Source organism: Cucurbita moschata, unplaced genomic scaffold (genome assembly GCF_002738365.1).
Source record: "Cucurbita moschata cultivar Rifu unplaced genomic scaffold, Cmos_1.0 Cmo_Scf00008, whole genome shotgun sequence".
NCBI lineage: Eukaryota > Viridiplantae > Streptophyta > Magnoliopsida > Cucurbitales > Cucurbitaceae > Cucurbita > Cucurbita moschata.
Window position 1 is genome coordinate 5,271,025 of NW_019268524.1, and position 18,287 is coordinate 5,289,311.

At 36.7% G+C, this 18,287-nt stretch overlaps 2 protein-coding genes across 6 annotated transcripts in view; one reads left to right on the forward strand and one right to left on the reverse strand.

Annotated features, from left to right (window-relative positions):
* Positions 1-369: 369 nt before the first annotated feature.
* The window catches only part of LOC111446195 (2Fe-2S ferredoxin-like), a 22,195-nt gene continuing 4,277 nt past the window's right edge, over positions 370-18,287 (reverse strand). The window contains exons 2-10 of one of the 5 annotated variants that reach the window (XM_023084904.1): positions 11,074-11,078; positions 5,045-5,093; positions 4,640-4,723; positions 3,384-3,451; positions 2,374-2,480; positions 1,578-1,684; positions 1,392-1,441; positions 1,219-1,301; positions 370-713 (exon numbers count right to left, since the gene is read on the reverse strand). In XM_023084904.1, coding sequence (XP_022940672.1) covers positions 599-713; positions 1,219-1,301; positions 1,392-1,441; positions 1,578-1,684; positions 2,374-2,480; positions 3,384-3,451; positions 4,640-4,723; positions 5,045-5,093; positions 11,074-11,078 — 668 coding nt within the window. In that variant the 3' untranslated portion in view covers positions 370-598. Of the gene's footprint in view, positions 714-1,218; positions 1,302-1,391; positions 1,442-1,577; positions 1,685-2,373; positions 2,481-3,383; positions 3,452-4,639; positions 4,724-5,044; positions 5,336-11,073; positions 11,079-18,287 lie in introns of those variants that run through there. The other 4 variants (XM_023084907.1, XM_023084908.1, XM_023084905.1 and 1 more) reach the window with 4 other exon arrangements.
* On the forward strand, positions 6,650-18,287 carry LOC111446184 (putative DUF21 domain-containing protein At3g13070, chloroplastic). The gene is made up of 14 exons (XM_023084892.1): positions 6,650-7,595; positions 9,743-9,840; positions 9,928-10,021; positions 11,621-11,698; positions 11,824-11,927; positions 12,052-12,133; positions 12,883-13,022; positions 13,296-13,374; positions 13,470-13,533; positions 14,897-14,988; positions 16,199-16,264; positions 16,507-16,623; positions 17,025-17,192; positions 17,570-18,287. The coding sequence occupies exons 1-14, from the start codon at positions 7,032-7,034 to the stop codon at positions 17,792-17,794; spliced, it is 1,971 nt and encodes a 656-aa protein (XP_022940660.1). The 5' UTR covers positions 6,650-7,031; the 3' UTR covers positions 17,795-18,287.

An 18,287-nucleotide genomic window follows, 5' to 3' on the forward strand; every position in this document is an offset into this window, starting at 1 on the left:
CTATCATCAAAAGTCATTGCTATGCTAGGCTCGTGCCCACAACGCTAATATCAATCGATACAATTGTTATTATACGGTGCAAAAAGAAAGGCATAAAAGACTCCAAAAAATACAGAACTATAAGGGAATTGACCATCTCTTACATAGAAATAAGATTCTTACAAACATGGATATCTAGATTCCCAATCGAACATAGCCTGTGATCGAGATCGATCGAACGCCCACAGGCCGATGCCCCCACCCTAATAGAGATTGGGAAAGAACAAGAGATTTAAATAGAAACTGCATGAACCAAGAACAAGAGAAATAAATAGAGGATCACCAAGAACTTTCAAGTAAATTATTGACCTGAGCTGAACTGAACGTTCATAAAGTGAACTTAAAAGCTTGATAAAAGTTGTAAATGTCTCTTTTTTCTTTATGGAATTTGATTATCACATATCAGATGCATTTTCAAAAAGAATAGAAGATAAATTTAACCAATTCTCAGAACAGTTTCTAACATACTTTGAACCATGAAAGCAGAGATAAATTATCTCATGAGGCAAAACTAATGGGTTAAAACCTTGATTGATCCTCTCTCATTGTGGCAAAATGCTTAGTGTGGTTTTGGAGTATAGCCATCAACAGCAAAGTTTCTGGTAGCTGAAGGAATGGCTAAACGAATTCCATCAAGTTCAGGTTTTGCAATTACTTGACATCCCAGACGAGACCTGTAGAATCCCAACAAAAAGTTAATACCTATGAAAATAGGTTCATATATCATTTGATCTTCGGAAGCATAGTCAATCCTTTTTCAAAATTTCGAATCTTTTGATTTGATTCTCTACATTCCCAACTTTTTGCAATTTCGACCCAATAACACTATTGCTATTTTTTGTTTTTAGAAGAAGATACAACTTTTCACTCAAAAGAAATAAACAAAACATAACCAAACCAAACTACGAGTCAAAACAAGCTGAACCAAACTATAAATCAAAGACCAAAATAAGAACTATGAAGGATACAAAAAAGTACTCCAGTGAGATGGATGTTATTTCATGAGTTTGCAGCTTTTTGTTATTTAATTTCAACAGTGTTATTGAATAATTCGATCGAAATTTGTGAAGGCATCAGGGGTGGAATTAAAACTTTTGGTGAAAATAAATAAATGGTGTATACTCCAAAGATCAACGGATACATAGAAACAAATCACAAATTTATGCACAAGGAACCTACGTTTCTGTAAGCCCGAACGCCAGATCCAACATGTCGTTCTCCTCATCCACTGGTTCTTCTAGTTTATTGTAGTAGCCCATATCCTGTGATATGATTTAACCAGATTTTAGACAAAATTCCAGTCTAGAAAAAAAAAAAGAGAGAGAAATAGAGAGAGAGAGAATGCAACGTACCATCACAATAAGATGACAAGTTGAACAAGCTAATGAACCTTCACATGCTCCTGGGATAAGAGTGAAACAGTGCTAGTGAAGAAGAAACTCAAGAGCCAGGATGCAATAATCTATCTAAGCTACGTAAAAGAAATGCTGAAATCATGAGAAAAAGGAGGGCAATGCTTCAGCTTTCAAACTCCTTACCTTCAAGTTCTATATCATTTAGATGAGCAGCTTCTAACATAGACATTCCAATGGGAACACTAATTTGCTGTTCCTCTCCATCTTTAAGGACGAATGTGACAGATATCCTGCAAATCACAGATTCTGGTAGAGAAGAATCAACAGAATAATTCAAATGCAGACCACAGAGGAAAATCTTTTGGATGATGTTTTTACTTGGGATGTCAGCACACTATTATTGAAGGCCAAAGAATAGATTTTTTCAAGAAACTGAAAATTTAAGAAGAGGAAGAGAATTGTCTACAAGTTCGACACTGAGAAGGCTTACAATAAGGTTCACTAAGATTTTCTTAAGAGTATTCTCATGGCTATAGATTTTGGACCAAAAAGAAAATCAATTGTATCATATTGGGGGGAGAAAAAGGAAAACCCCAATTATATACTATATATACATAAAATCTTACAAGGTTTTACACAAGCATTGATATTGGTCCTCCAAAAAGTACGAAGAAGTGGCATTAATGTAAAAACTAAAAAGATGCTTCTGAAGAGCCACAAATATGTTTGGTAAATCTAAAATACTTCCAAGAGACTCTATTATCAACCCTGTATCAGCAATGAGGGATGAATCAACTGGGTTATTATCTACTATCTGAGAGAAAGGCACAAAAACTAGAACAGAATCAATGTTTCAAAGCCACATGGGTCATACCCATATCATGCACAGTGCAACCTACACATGATTTTAATCAATGATAGTGATTTATGCATCAAAATCTTCTCGTATATGTGTAGAATTAAGAGCTAAAGAACTTACGTTTCTGGCTCACTCTCTTCAATACAGCTATTCTGAGGACCTGAGGTAGAATACAGACGCTGCCCCTGCCATTTCAAACCTTGAAGCACCTGAACTTGTGCTTGTGGCTGGAAAAGAAAAGGGAGGTTCTACAATTACTCACCTCCAGTGCACGCATATCTTATTCAATAGCTAAAGAATCCTTTATTGTTATTAGTTTTCTGTCTAAATTCAATTTAACTCCAGAAGCTATAGGCTAGATACTGCCAATTTATACTTAACTATGACTGAAGAAGAAGAAAGTGTTTAAAGACAAACATTTACCACAAATTTTGGAAGTAACATATACTTTATTAAATTATAAATTTCACAGTATTCTTTCTCACAATTCTAAGAGTATTTAATCTGAAGTAGTTTCCAACATCCAATTAAGATGAAATGATTAATATTTCTTTCCTTATAGCAACCCACTTGTTGATTAATGGTAAGTACAAAAAGAAAGGCCACCAGAAACCCAAATGTTAGCAAAAATAATCCCCGATTAACACTGACGAAAGAAAAAGTAATTTACAAACTAAACTAGAGATAGAAGCACAGGAAGACCCCAAAAGAATGAAAAAGTCCCAATAGGGCATCGATTATCCTTTTTCTTTGATAATAAATTCCACTTAATCATCAATAGAAAGCACAGCTAATATTAAATTCTAACGCATAGAACAAGCCATTAAAAGGGTTTATCATATCCAATTCAAGGGGAAAAAAAATTGAGTCCAACAACACGTGGGAATGAGGATTTGAAACTCTAACCTTTTGGTCAATAATAAATGTAAGTTGAGTAATTGCTAAAGTTGGCAGTTAAAAAAAATTATTTTCCCAAAAGTTAATGTATATTGATCCGAAAACGAACGTAGCTAAGATTTAACCCATATCAGTATCAGCTATTTATTGTGAACTTGAGCAACCACAATAGTTTGAATATTCAACTAAAAACCAGAAGGACAAACTTATATCAATCCTAGAATTTAACCAACCAGAGGTCGCCAGTATTGGAAAAAGGGCCCCCGAATGCAACTTGCTTTAGCCACCAGTAAAGACTGCCCTGTTAGAGAAAAAAAGGATCGAAAGAATAATTAGAAACAAAAAAAAAATGCTGCACCGCTGTAACATCATTGAATGAAGAAGTATGTCAAAAGAATTGTACAAAGGAACAAAAGATCATATTTATCTCTGAAACACCAAATCAAAGCATCAACAATTGTACTTGAAGATGAAGCAAGAAGATACGAACCTTCTTCCAAAAATCTGAACTTCTTGGTGACTTATACTTCTGTAATTTCTTAAGCGAACAAGTCCTAAACGAACATGACGAAATTGATTCTTTGTTCCAAACTCCACCATTCAGGTTCTTAAGATTTCTATAGTTATGCACACATACACTCAAAATTTCTAGACAACGATTCTTAATATATTCGGATGGCATCTCACATTTCCTAGGGAGGTAAAGGATTTTTTAGATATGGCCTTCACGTACCACCCTTTCAAGAACGCAAAAGCCCTATTATGGAAAAACCTCATCATGGCTTTCTTTTGGAATATGTGGAAAGAAAGAAATCAGAGAATATTTGCAGAAACGACACAGACCTACACAAAACTTTTCGACAATGTTGTTTACCAAGCTATATCTTGGTGTAAACTGTCTAATATTTTTACTTCCTATAGTTATACCTCCCTCATTGCAAATTGGGAAGGTCTTTTGTAAACATCATGGATTATACATCCCTCTTGTAAATTTCACTCATCAATGAAATCGACTCTTATAAAAAAATAATAATAATTATAATAAAATTCTATAGTTAAATTGTCATTTGTGAAAGGGATTATTAAAAGAAGAAAAGCAAGGGATACTAATGTACAAAGGACGGGTTAATGTTGAAATGACTATGAAAAGTGATGAGAAAGGGGACTATAACAACTTCTGGAACGAGGTTCTGCAACTCTTTGGTTAGTGAAATTGTTTTTATCCTAGGAGCACATACATATCTCCATAAATCAATCTTCTTCCAGAGAAGGCAACCAAACAAAAGTACTGAATACTCAGTTCTACGGAAGCGGAATTTGCGGAAAAAAAACATATAAGAACTCATAAACTCGAAGAAGAATCAATCAAAAGGTAAAAAGACCCTCATACTAACAATCTAGAGAACCACCTATACATGCCTTCCAAATTGATGTGCACTAACAAAACCATCAATATAAAAGTACTTCAAAATGAGGGAGGACAGCATACCTACGAAGAGCTCTTTCATCATCCGAACTCCATTCCTTGAAAGTTTAAAAAGCGACATGATGATTCCTGCTATTACAACACCACCTGCAAGAACATACCAAATACATAATAAGGGATAGAAGTTACATCACAGAACAACCTTCTCAACTCCAATCAAATTACCACATTCTTCAAATTTTACCAAATTACTCATAGCTATCAAATCCTCAAACATCACTGAACCTAACCCCAGTCCTATAGCAATCAAGAACATCGAATAATTGAAAATTTTACGCAACATAAAATATGAAGCAAGCAAATATTTCCGGCCATCAACCTACAATGTGGGGTGTCCCAAAACGATGGAGTTTCACTCTACAACACGCACATTCTTCAATCAAATGAAGCAATAAAGAGAAAATTAACCTACGGAATACGAGCGGCCGACAAAACAAACTTGGGTTTTATTTGGTGGAGAAGGCCTCGCTTTCGAGAAGGAGACGGAGGTGCGCTTCCCGCTGCGAGGTAGAGATTCAAGATTTTCCGTCCAAAATACGTCGGATTTGGCAGGATTGAAACCAAAATCGAGCTGATTCCAACAATTAAGCCATGGTTGAATCGAAGAACAAAGAAGAAAGAGAGAAGAAAAGACAATCGGTAGTTGGCGTGACGGCGTGAGGTTGGCAGCTGAGGGAGAGTGGATGGACGCAGGGTTTAAGTTTTTCCTTTTTTATTCTTTTTTTTTTTTTTTTTTCCCATTCAACAAAAATATGGGAAAACAAAGGAGAGAGAGATACTTTTATCATACATTTTTTTAAAAAAAATTATAATAATTATATTAATTTAAAAAAAATTACGATGTTTTGTTCTCCTTCCCCAACCAATGTGAGACATCACAGTCCACCTCCTTCGAAGCCCAGCGTCCTCGCTAGCACTCTTTCCTTCTTCCAATTCACGTGGGACCGCCACGAAATCCACTCCCCTTCTGGGCCCAGTGTCATTACTGGCACATTGTCCGGTGTCTGCCTCTGATACCATTTGTAACGCCCCAGATCCACTGTTAGCAAATATTGTCCTATCTGGGCAGGCACGTTTTAAAGCTTTGAGAGGAAGCCTAAAAGGAAAAGCCCAGAGAGAACACTCTTTCCTTCTTCCAATTGATGTGGGACTGCCACGAAATCCACTCCCCTTCTGGGCCTAGTATCATTACTGGCACATCGTCCGGTGTCTGGCTCTAATACCATTTGTAACGCCCTAGATCCACCGCTAGCAAATATTGTCCTATTTGGGCAGACACGTTTTAAAGCCTAGAGAGGAAGCCTGAAAGGGAAAGACCAAAGAGGACAATATCTGCTAGTGGTGGATCTGGACCGCTACAAAATACTAGTCATAGATTAAAGCCGAGAGGAGAGGAAGGAAATGAATGGAAAGGTGATGGAGGAAAGATAAATAGTTTACATCTTATGCGAACCATAATGTCATTTTTAAATATCAACTTTTTAAAAGTTTAGAGGTATTTTTAAAATGAATTATATTTTTAAAATTTTGAAAGTTTACAAAAGACAGTTGTGCGACTTTGGAGCGAGTTGGTATGAGTAGTAAGTATTGTTTATCAGAAAAGAACTGTAAGACTATATTTGGGCTAGCTCGACTCCACCTCTACCAGGGCCTAAGCCCTTGGGGTGGAGGTGAGCGTTAATACAGTTTCACACTATTCATTTTTCAGAATAAGGTCACTAATCAATTATGAGAAATTGGCTCTAATTTTGCAGTTCTTTCGTTTGCAGTAGTACTTCAACGTGACATGAGCGTGCAAGGGGTTCTAAAAAATCCATTGGCTTTTTGACCTATCAGAAAGGGTCTCGAAAGATATAGAATACCTCCGTCCTAGCCGAACATACGAATTTCATCGAGTACACCTTTTCACGTAAATTCAACTACTAACAAATTTAATTGACATACCAAAATACAAACCGTGAAAAAATTTGCAAAACAAAAAAAATATAAAATGCCAAACCAGAAATGCACAACAAAATCATCTGTTCATTAGAGCCATCTTCTTCAGGGCATCTAACTTATTCTCAATTTATCTGGCTTGCCCCCATTGACATGTTCGTGAAGAAACCCAACCTCCTTCATATGCCTCTAAGGCTACTTCCACCTCCAAGTTCAGCCATGGGTTCTGCTTAGAATCGATTCTTCTTCTACCCATCTCTACCTAATCTTTCTCTTCTCCTTTCGCTGCCCTGTTCCGGCAAAAGAAGAAAGGTGCGGCTAAATCCCCCTTTTGGGTTAAATTTGAATTGATCAATGTCTTCCACAGGGCATCTATAAGGTCGCTTGTCGCAATTGTTTCGATCCCATTTGCATGCTGCATTGAATTTTGAGTTCTGGGTCACTGGAAGTTTAGTTCATGGCGCTCCAGTCTTCGATTTTGGGTCCGCCCGCCTTCTCTATCCGCACGAAACCCTTTTCTCTTCTGCATTGCTATCGATATAAGGCTGTACCAGTAAGGATTTTTCGGAGTAATAATCGGTACCCTAGTCTTTATTCGTCGAATTGCGTTCAATTTCGTAGTTCTGGAAGCATTTGGTGTACAGTTTATGAAGAAACTGATGCGTTTGCAAATGGAGCTCGTTTGGGATGTGGGGTTAGTGCGAACTCGAACTGTTCAAGTGTTCCTGAGCCGAATCGAGATTTTGTTAGAGAAATTGCTAAGCGTGGGGTTATTTTCACTGCAATTGTGTATGGTGTGCTCGTTGTTGGCTGTAAAAATGTATTGGCAACTGAGGGTGTGGTTAGTTTTGGCAGGGATGTTGTTGGGCAGGGGATATTGACGTTTAGAAATGCGTGGCCAAAAGCGTTGTTGGTCCTTAAGATTTTCAAGGAGCAGGGTTTGATTTTGGCTTTGCTTTTAGGACTCTCTGCGTTTTTCTCTATGGCTGAGACTTCAATAACCACACTATGGCCTTGGAAGGTAATATATTTATTGCAGTTCATTTATTATCGTTCTTTGGGACTGAGCCATTTGATTTATAAATGCAATTGTATCTTTTGTCAATCAATTGCATACACTTGTTGCATGTTTCTTAAGAGCACTAAGCAACCTTAACTATGTACATATATCTGCTTCTGGGCCCCTTTAAATGCCATTTTCAACTTGGCTTTAATATCGATGTTGGGGAACTACTTAGAAAGCACTCCTTCAACCAAACTTACAAATTAGTTTGAATTATAATGTCTTGATAATACATATCAACTTCTTGTTCTCGAAGGTTGTCTGCGAATTGAGTTTAAGCAGCATTTGATTGCCTTCATGCTTCGTTTACTTCGATTAGCAAATAGAGGTTTGGAAAGGAGGCTTGTTAAGACGGGTTTAGGATTGGGAGGGCCAAGTTTCACCTTATCGCTGCAATCTGTAGATGATAGGCTTCCTTTTGATTTAGGATGGAAAGTCTTTCCTTATTTTTTTTTTTTCCGAAAGTTCAACCATTGTGGGTGGAGGATCAAACTACCGACTGTTGAAATGGTAGTTGGTGTCTTATCCACTAAATTATGCTCGGATTGGTTGGGATGGGATATCTTTGACAAACATTTATGAGTGGATGGGCGGTTGATTCTTAAAGAAGATTGAAATTTTGAAATAAGTATTTCATTACCTTTCCGTGCATTAATCAGTGTATCTTGTTAAAAAATCATTGCGAATTTCAGGAAGAAAGACATTAACGAGCTGTTTGCCAAATTGTGATACAAGTTAATAGTGAAAACGAATCACAAAACTACTTGTTTATGCAATGCACATATGCTCAGAATTTCTGGACAACAATTCTCAATATATTTGGATGACATCTCACATTTCCTAGGGAGGTAAAGGAATTTTTGGATATGGTCTTAATGTACCACCCTTTCAAGAATGCAAAAGCCCTATTATGGAAAAATCTCATCATGGTTTCTTTTGGAATATTTGGAAATAAAGAAATTAGAGAATATTTGCAGAAAAGACATAGAGCTACACAAAACTTTTCGACAATGTTGTTTACCAAGCTATATCTTGGTGTAAACTGTCTAATATTTTTACTTCCTATAGTTATACCTTCCTCATTGTCTTCTTATAAAAAAAAAAAATTCTCCTATTACGAATGTGCGAAGCACATTAGTGAACATAAAATTCAACAGTTGTGTGGATGACTTGTGCAGTGCATACCTTATATCTTGCTTCAAAGAGTATTATCTTACCTTGAAGCATATTGTGCCACAAAAGATGTTGATATAATCTAGAAATATATGAGAAGTGTAGTTCGACCTTTGATATTGTTAGAGATTTGACGGGGAACTTTAAGAAAATCATTTTATGAATATTGTAACATTTAATCAGTTCATGACATTGAAATTTCATTCTATTGTAAAAAAAATGTTTTACCTTAGAAACTCATCATACTCCAAAGGTTTCAACTAATAGGAGTCGCTTGCAAGCTAGATTCATTAGTGACAAATAGTCGTGCTGTGCTATAAAGAAGATGCAAAGAAAACAAGGCATGTCAAGTTATAGGTGCTTAAATGACGTCTAGAGGACGACATTGATTATATTCTTTATGTTGCTTTGAGCTTGTGATTACAAGCTAAGCTTGTCTTGGTTCATGCATGCCATGTATGATTACCATGATTATTGCAATTTTTTTGGAGAGTATAGATGTAAATGAAACTTATCTATTTTGTGTCCTAGCTACCAAGTGAAATGTTATTTGATTACCGCAATTGTTTCCCTTTTTTCACAAATACCAATTGGCTAGCCTTGTACAATCTTCCTAGTTTTTGTATTTGGAGGGATGCCTTATTTTCTTGGTTTTGTACATTATTCTGCTAATGAATGCTTTTTATGTCCATATAAAAGCAGTTCTTTCTTCTGCCTCAGTGTATTTGTTAACCTTTCTCTTTGTCTCTGGATCATGTACATGGTTTATCACTTTAACAAATTAAGAATATAAATGGGTATTTTTATTTTCTTGTTGTAATTATACTCATTTTAATAAATTGATAAGTTAATGGTTCTCTTTTGCTTCTCCTTTTTTCTCTATCTATCTCTCTCTCATTTTATTTCAGTTTATAAATTTTAATTCCATATAGGTACGTGAATTGGCTGAAAAGGAACCTGAAGATGGTGTCTTCAAAATGCTTCGTACTGACGTTACAAGATTTCTCACGACCATACTTATTGGCACAACGTAAATACTCTTTTATTATGTCCCAACCAATTTTATAGTTTTTATCAACTTGTTTTTTCTCATCTTAGATTCTGCTGATTTACTTAGTGTGGTAAATATTGGGGCAACTGCGTTAGTCACAGAGGCCGCAACTGCAATATTTGGGGAAGCTGGTGTTAGTGCAGCAACTGGAGTGATGACTGTATGTACAAATGCCCTATCTTGAACAATTCAGAAGTATAAATTCTGGAATTGATTTACTGATAAACATACCCACTCATCTACCTACCTATATGTATCATACATGTATATATGTCTGTCATGTACTTGATTATTCAGAAAAATGTATCATATTGTTGGCAAGAAATCTAGTGGAATATAGAACAAGGGAATTTCAACAAACTCTTTCAACTTCTTAATGGGGGTGTATTAACTCAAGGGAATATTGAAAATGGTGGTGCCTTACCTTTTTATGTTCTTTGTAAAATCAATGTTCTTTCAACTGACAAATACTAGGACGTTGAACGAAAAAGCTGTCATTGGCAATTTGAAAGGGTAAGGACTAGAAGAAGTTAGGGATGGTTTGGATTTCTAAAAGACTGTTTTCTATTTTTTAGGAAAAACTCAGCGAAAAACCTGTTAGGGCATATGTTTTCCAAGATTAGTTTCTTTCCTTCATTTTTCTCTTCGTTTGTTCTTACGAATAACCTATTTTTTAGAGTAACTAAAGATACTTTTGTTTGTTATCACAATTCTACAGATAGTTGTGAAATATTGTTAACATTATGAGCCACCTGAACACGTTTCTTAATATCCATTTTAAAAACAGATTACGAGGCCAAATAGATCCTCAAAAGAGAGCAAAAGGAAATAAAAAATTGTTTACACTAATTTCTGATTTATATGTTGAGTAGTGTTCACTATTGGTTCTCAAGTGTAGCCCTTTATTTCTCTTATTTATCATTTATATTGAATGGGTAGGAGATTTTTATTTAAATTCGAGTTATCATTTGTCCTACTGTTAACATTGACATGGGCATCGTTTTTAGATATTTACATCTTTATCTTCTATATTTCTTTTTCATTTTATATTTTTGGGTGTCTGATTAATTTAGAAACTATCCTAAATAAGCATTCTTTTTTACACAAATTCATTGGAGATTTGGATCTCTTACTTATCATCAAGGAGTGAGATTAATATGTTATCTCTTCCTATCTCCCCGAATTATGTGATGAGTTAAACTGAATCATTGACTGCACTTGTGGAGAATTAAGGGCAACTTTTATCTTACTTTTGATTCTTTATCAGGACAAGCTTAAGCATACCGACCACAATAATATAGCCCTCACAACGTACATGTGAGACAATTGAAAATTTTGCTTGTAGTAGAGACTGTTGTTTTATGATTGAGGAGATGCTTCTAAACTCTCCCTTTCAGGATAAGGGTGGAGTTTTGTGCCATGCGGTTCATAGCTGCTCTATGGGTATTTGGCTAGAGGAATAGTAGAATTTTTAGAGGGGTTAAACAAATCTTGGGAGGAGGTTTGGGAGGTTGCTAAGTTTAATGCATCTTTATGGGCATTCGTCCTTTGGGCTTTCTGTCATTATCTGTTTGGTCTCATTTTTTTAGATTAGAGTCATTTCTTGTAGTTAGTTTTGAGACATCTTTTGTGGGCTATCTTTTTTGTCTGCCCTTAGACATTTTTTTATATTTCATGAATGTGGTTTCTTACCCCCCCCCCCCCAAAAAAAAAGGTTCATTAGAAATCCACTCCAATTTTACCTCCTTAATGTTGCCAGGTTGCCATTTTGCTTCTCACTGAACTCACTCCAAAAAGTATTGCCGTGCATAATGCTACCGAGGTTGCTAGAATTGTGGTATGTTACATATGCTTGTTCTATCACTAAGCCCTCTATTAGAGGTTTTATTGTTTCAATGTTTATTGATGCTCACAAATTACGACATGGTTTTCTATTAACTGCATTGATTTTATTGCCTGTAGGTCAGGCCAGTGGCATGGCTTTCGATTATACTTTACCCAGTTGGAAGAATTGTCACCTATCTATCAATGGGGATGCTTAAAATAATTGGTATGAAAGGGAGTAGGTAAGTTTCATGATATCTATGTTTCCATTTCTTGGAAGCTTCTGCTCACTGTTCCATCTAAGGCTGTAGTTTTATTGGAAAATGCTTAATTTTAGCGTTACTCTCACCTGTCTTAATATGTTAGTGAACCATTTGTAACTGAGGAGGAACTAAAATTGATGTTGCGAGGGGCAGAACTGAGTGGAGCCATAGAGGAGGAAGAGCAGGTAATGGACAGGCTTTCTAGGACATTCTTCTCTTAGTATAGCACTTGAGCTTGAATCTTGAAGTAAATCATGGATACAGTTTCTTATTGACAGCATGTGTGAATCTCGACATCTAGACGGTCTTTGATACATTATACTGCAAGATTAACTCTTTCTTTCTCCTCTTGTCATAACACAAACTATTTCAAGAGTATCAATGACTTTATTTTCGTATCTTGGACTCTAATTTCGTAACTAATAAACATCTAAAGTTGAATTGAATGTGATGACGCTGGTTGTGGTTTCATGTGTCCCCCAACATATTTTTTTCTCTCTAAATTTTTCGGACGTGCAAGAGAGAAACTACGGGAAGATATTGCATTAGCACTTAGTCTGCGTGAACTATAAAATTTTGTTTTGTGGATGCATAAGAGCAATCAGATGTCAGGAACTCGTAGTTTAGTCAGAAGAAATGAAAAGATTTGCCTCTTCTCTTGTTCGAAAAAGAAAAAAACTGGTATTTTAGTTAGACAACTTCATCTTGATTGTTCCTTAGCTTGACTATGCTAAGGTCATTTTAATTAGGTTGAATGCAATGTGAACATTCGTCATGCCATGTCGTCCCTATTGTGTGGTATCTGGGATAGTTTTCCTTGCCTCGTGTACACCTGTGACTTACCTAGTGTCTGGATATGCCTTCGAGCTGTACTTAACTTTTTTTCTTTTGAGTTATCTGTGTACAATGTTTGTTTTATGATGGTTCACTACAGGATATGATTGAGAATGTTCTTGAGATAAAAGATACACATGTTAGAGAGGTGATGACACCTCTTATCGACGTGGTTGCAATAGATGGAAGTGCCACACTCGTTGACTTCCACAAATTGTGGGTGACTCATCAGTACTCAAGGTATATTCAATTTTTGGGGCCGAGTCTCCGATGGCCTTTTCCCACAAATTGTGGTTTGAGTACACACACACACATGTATTTTAATTTTTTACTTCTTGTGGACCATACCGAACGCTAACGGTAAAAAAGCAGAGGATAAAAAAACTGATCTCTATTATTTAATGGTTTCTTATGTCTCCCAAAGTAGTTGTGAACCTTTATTTCTTTTATTTTCAAATAAACTAGACCTCTTTTTAGCTATTCTAATTCATAACTATTTGATTATCATTCTAGGGTACCTGTTTTTGAGCAGCGCATAGATAACATTGTTGGGATTGCATATGCAATGGATTTGCTGGATTTTGTACAGAAGGTTGAGTAATTTCTCCCACTTACCCGATCTGTCATCGATACAATTGCATGTTGTTAATTCACAGTGCAGGATTATAAACTCTTTTGGTTTTGAAGGGTGAAGTACTAGAGAGCACTACTGCCGGGGATATGGCCCACAAACCTGCTTACTTCGTGCCTGGTAATTCTTAACTCAAATGTCACTTTTTGGTAAAAATTGATAAGCTGATGTAAGTACATATAGATGGTCTTTATTGCTTATTTACAGGCAACAAATTCCACTGATCTTTCCAACAAGCTCAATACTTCTTTCTTATATGTATACTGATGGAACCTCAACTCATTTTTGCATTCTAAATGCAGATATCTGATTCCCTCACTTCACATTCCTAGGCTTAAACATTCCAATGCTGGCACCCTAACACCCAACTACTGTTGTGTAAATTGTCCCTGCTAAATTTTATAGGCTGGAAAGTTTTGCTTAGTTCCTGTAGGTATTATGTTAGGTTGCTGGATGTGGTGGCCTTTTATAACATTTTAAAATTAAAACTATGTAATGATCTGAACTTTTTCTTCTTGATATTTCGAATTTTGTCATTCAAATGCTGGAAGATAATAATTGATCCATTCATGATCAGTAACTTGATAGGACCTGTAACGACCCAAATCCACCGCTAGCAGATATTGTTCTCTTTGGGCTTTCCCTTTCGGGCTTCCCCTCAAGGCTTTAAAACGTGTCCGCTAGGGGAAGGTTTCCACACCCTTGTAAATGGTGGTTTGTTCTCCTACCCAACCAATGTGGGACATCACAATCCACCCCCCTTCGGGGCTCAGCGTCCTCGCTGGCCCTCTTTCCTTCCTCCAATCGATATGGGACCGCCCCCAAATCCACCCCCCTTTGGGTCCCAGCATCCTTACTGGCATACCGCATCATGTCTACCCCCCTTCAGGAAACAGCGAGAAGGCTAGCACATCATCTGGTGTCTGGCTCTGATACCATTTGTAACGACCCAGATCCACCGCTAGCAGATATTGTCCTCTTTGGGCTTTCCCTTTCGGGCTTCCCCTTAAGACTTTAAAACGCGTCTACTAGAGGAAGGTTTCCACACCCTTATAAATGGTGGTTTATTCTCCTCCCCAACCAATGCGGGACATCACAGGACCACTAAGACATTGAAATATAAATGTAATGATTTTGAACTTTTATAAAGTTTTTTTTAAAGAAAATTAATTTACAGCCATCGGCCTGCATAGAATAAGACATTGTAGCCTGGATTATATATATCTATATCTATATATATACCTATGTGTGTATATAATGTACATGCATGCATTCATATATATAAACTTACGAGTTACACAGCATTGGTAAATTGTGTGTGTGCTAGGCGAAGGTTTTAGTCTGCATGAAAATTATACTCGAGTTTAACCACAAGTTGGGAACTTCAGATTGTACTGCATACATTTTTTGCTTTCATTTTCCGGTTGTCATTCCATAGTCTTCCTAATTATCATCATGTCAAAGTTGTTTATGTGTTTTCCAGATTCAATGTCAGTCTGGAATCTTCTCCGAGAGTTTCGTATCCGGAAAGTTCACATGGCTGTTGTGCTTAACGAATATGGCGGCACAGTTGGAGTATGTGTACTCACCATATCTTTGTTTTTATCTTATGCAATGATTTATGCTATTTTAAACCAAGATCGCATACAGAAATTTAAGGAATCCCACTTTTCATTTTTAACTCATATATTTTCTCCTAGAAGCAGTAGTCAGGAGTCCTTTTCCACTGCATAACATTAATTCTCACAATTAAAATCTTATTGCTATGGAGAACAGCTAGTAAGGCAAAAGTTAACACAAGGAAATATCGATCTGTGGCCTGTATCCTCATGCGTTCGGATTTCATGAACTACCAAGTTAAATGCAATCAGACATTGTCAATGGCAGGCACTTATGTGGAGTTTCTAATTTGGGTCTTGAGGCTAGCTTTTGTATGAGTGGGATACTTGAATTTTTGGGAAGGAAAGAGAATATAGAAAGAAAAGGAAGATAAAGGGGAAAAAAGAAAAGACTTGGAGGAGGAGGAGTGTGATGTCCCACGTTGGCTGGGGAGGAGAACAAATCACCCTTTATGAGGGTGTGGCAACCTTCCCCTAACAAACGCATTTTAAAGCCTTGAGGGAAAGCCAAAGAGGACAATATCTGCTAGCGGTGGATCTGGGCCGTTACAAATGGTATCAGAGTCAGACATTGGACGATGTCCCAACCTTCTCGTTGTTCCCTGAAGGGGGTAGACATGAGGCGGTGTGCCAGTAAGGACGCTGGCCCCAAAGGGGGTGGATTTGGTGGTGGTCCCACATCGATTAGAGAAAGGAACGAGTGCCAGCGAGGACGCTGGGCCCGAAGGAGGGTAGATTGTGATGTCCCACATTGGTTGGGGAGGAGAACAAATCACCCTTATATTAAGGATGTGGAAACCTTCCCCTAACATACGCATTTTAAAGCCTTGAGGGAAAGCCAAAGAGGACAATATCTGTTAGCGGTGGATCTGGGGCGTTACAGGGGGGGCGACGGTGGAGAAAGTTGTTTAAGGGATTTGAATTGTTTTTCCGGAGCTTCTAATGATATTTTTTCAATAACGGAGTAGTTTCTCTTATAAATGGACCTTGTTCTTTCAGTGCAGTTTGCTTGTTTGTTGAATTGATTTGTACTGTTTTTCCTTATATTCCAAAAGGAAAAAGAAAATGGGTAGTTCAGAGTTGCATAGTCTCAATACTCTACTGTAACTCGTAAAATCGTCTCTTTTTAGTGAATATCTGATCTTTTACTTTTCAAATGGAATCAGATTGTAACACTGGAAGATGTGGTTGAGGAAATTGTAGGTGAAATCTTTGACGAAAATGATTCAAAGGTAAATGTCGCTGTCGTTTTTCTTTACACCGAATGCACACCGTCACTTTATTTTCTCGAATGTGCCTTTTGATTCTCACAAGTGATTCTTGGCTATAGAAAACACCTGTGTTCATATTATTAGGTGCTATTATATTCTTATTTAAACTAAAAAGTATAAGCACTGCCATATTGTTTGTCATGCACTCATGCTATTATGTTTTTAATGATTTTTCTTTTGTTTTTCATTTTCGAAAACTAAAGGAGGAGATCCAGAAGAAAACTGGCTACATTGTGATGCGAGCCGATGGAGTATATGATGTCGATGCTAATACCGCAATCGATCAGCTCTCTGAAGATCTAAATATCAAAATGCCAGAGGTAGTTTACCTTTTATTAAATCAAAATGCCTCTACCCTCAACCCCTTATTTCTGTTCGGTTTTTTTCTGAGATACGTTTTCATTGATGTATGAAATTTACAAAAGGGATGAATCATGAGAGTTCCAAAAATTTTCCCGATTAGTCAAAATGATCGATCGTAACTATATGAAGCGAGAAGGTTAGAACCTTTACACCAAGACAGCAAAATAAATAACAAGATAAAAGAAAACATCAAAAGATTGTTTCTTGTCCAGAATTATTCTTTGGTTTCTTTCCTTACAAAGGACCCAAAATAAGCATACGTTTTGTACAAATGTACCTACGCTTGTTCGTATACGTTTTAAATTGTATTTTGAATGCTTATTACTAAATTCTTACATATTACTTCTTGCCACTTTAGGGTCATCAATACGAAACGGTGTCGGGTTTTGTTTGTGAGGCTTTTGGATATATCCCAAGGACGGGTGAAAGCGTTAAAGTGGTCCTTGAAAAGGAAGACGAAGAAGCAGAAGAGTCAAATTCCGAAAACAAAAATCAGAAGCAAAAACGCCTAATCTTCAATATCGAGGTATAATTTTATTTCTGTATTGCCTACAATTTCATTTGGTATACTTTGTTGGGAAGTACCAAAAAGCTTCGGAAAATCGTTCGGCCTATCATTTCTCAATTTTTGCGATTTTATCATCTGCCACTTTCATAGTTCATCTGCATATGATACCGTTTTCGTCGCTTCCTTTTAGTCAATGATACGATTCCTTAACTTTCATATTCGGATTTTAGTATTAAGCTGATTATAGGCTGTTTAACATTGATTATTAATGACTACTCTTTGGTCCGTATCTACTCTGGCTGTTAATTGTACTTCTTTTTCAGCATTCTTACACTGTCTCGTTCGGTTTCTTTAATTTCGGAGTAGTAGGGTTGATATGTTGGACCTTTGTGCAGATATTAGCAGGAAATGCTAGAAAGGTTAGTGCTGTTCGGTTTGAACGGGTGAATGACGATAAAGGTGAGGTGGCTCATCTTGTCCCTAAAGTCATGGAGAAGAAATGGAGCAGTAATGGGGAGTCTGGTAGTGTAGAAAATGATAATATATTATCAGAGAGACTTGATGACAGCCTCTCTAGATTGCACCAAAACGATGATGATCATAGCAGTGATAGAAATTAGTGAAGCATAACTCATTTTTGTTCCCTCATTCTTTCAACACCATATAGAAGGTGAAGGATTACAAGCACCAACAAACAATAAACTAACGTTATAATGTTTCACAGATGAAGAGAGGTGTCAATATTTAAATCATCAACACAGTTTGTTCTGTTCATCACTGTTTCTCTTGACCCCATGTCTGATAAACTAAGATCATCTGTGATTTGAAGATGAGATTTTCTGCTTTCCAAGCTTGGTTGAAGGTATGAAGAGCCTTGGAATGGTGACTTAGGTGGAAGAACTAGTTCAGAATGGAAAAATAAGCCTGTTTGCTCAGACAACGCAGCTGAATTGGCTCGTATCGACTCAGACGACAGGTTTTGAACCTCTTTCCGCTCTCTCAACTCCTTAGCTTTCTGCAGTCGTCTAAATCTCTCTTGCAGCAAAGCAATGGAGGACTTCATTTCACTACTCATTCTCAAAAGAAAAGGAACAAAAAAAAAAAAAAAAAAAA

Bases quoted from the DNA above. Each gene is read 5' to 3' on its own strand.
- LOC111446184 (XM_023084892.1), top strand. From the start codon at position 7,032: ATGGCGCTCCAGTCTTCGATTTTGGGTCCGCCCGCCTTCTCTATCCGC. The intron at 13,023-13,295 runs GTATATTCAATT...TTATCATTCTAG, and splicing joins GTGACTCATCAGTACTCAAG to GGTACCTGTTTTTGAGCAGC. The intron at 14,989-16,198 runs GTATGTGTACTC...AAATGGAATCAG, and splicing joins AATATGGCGGCACAGTTGGA to ATTGTAACACTGGAAGATGT.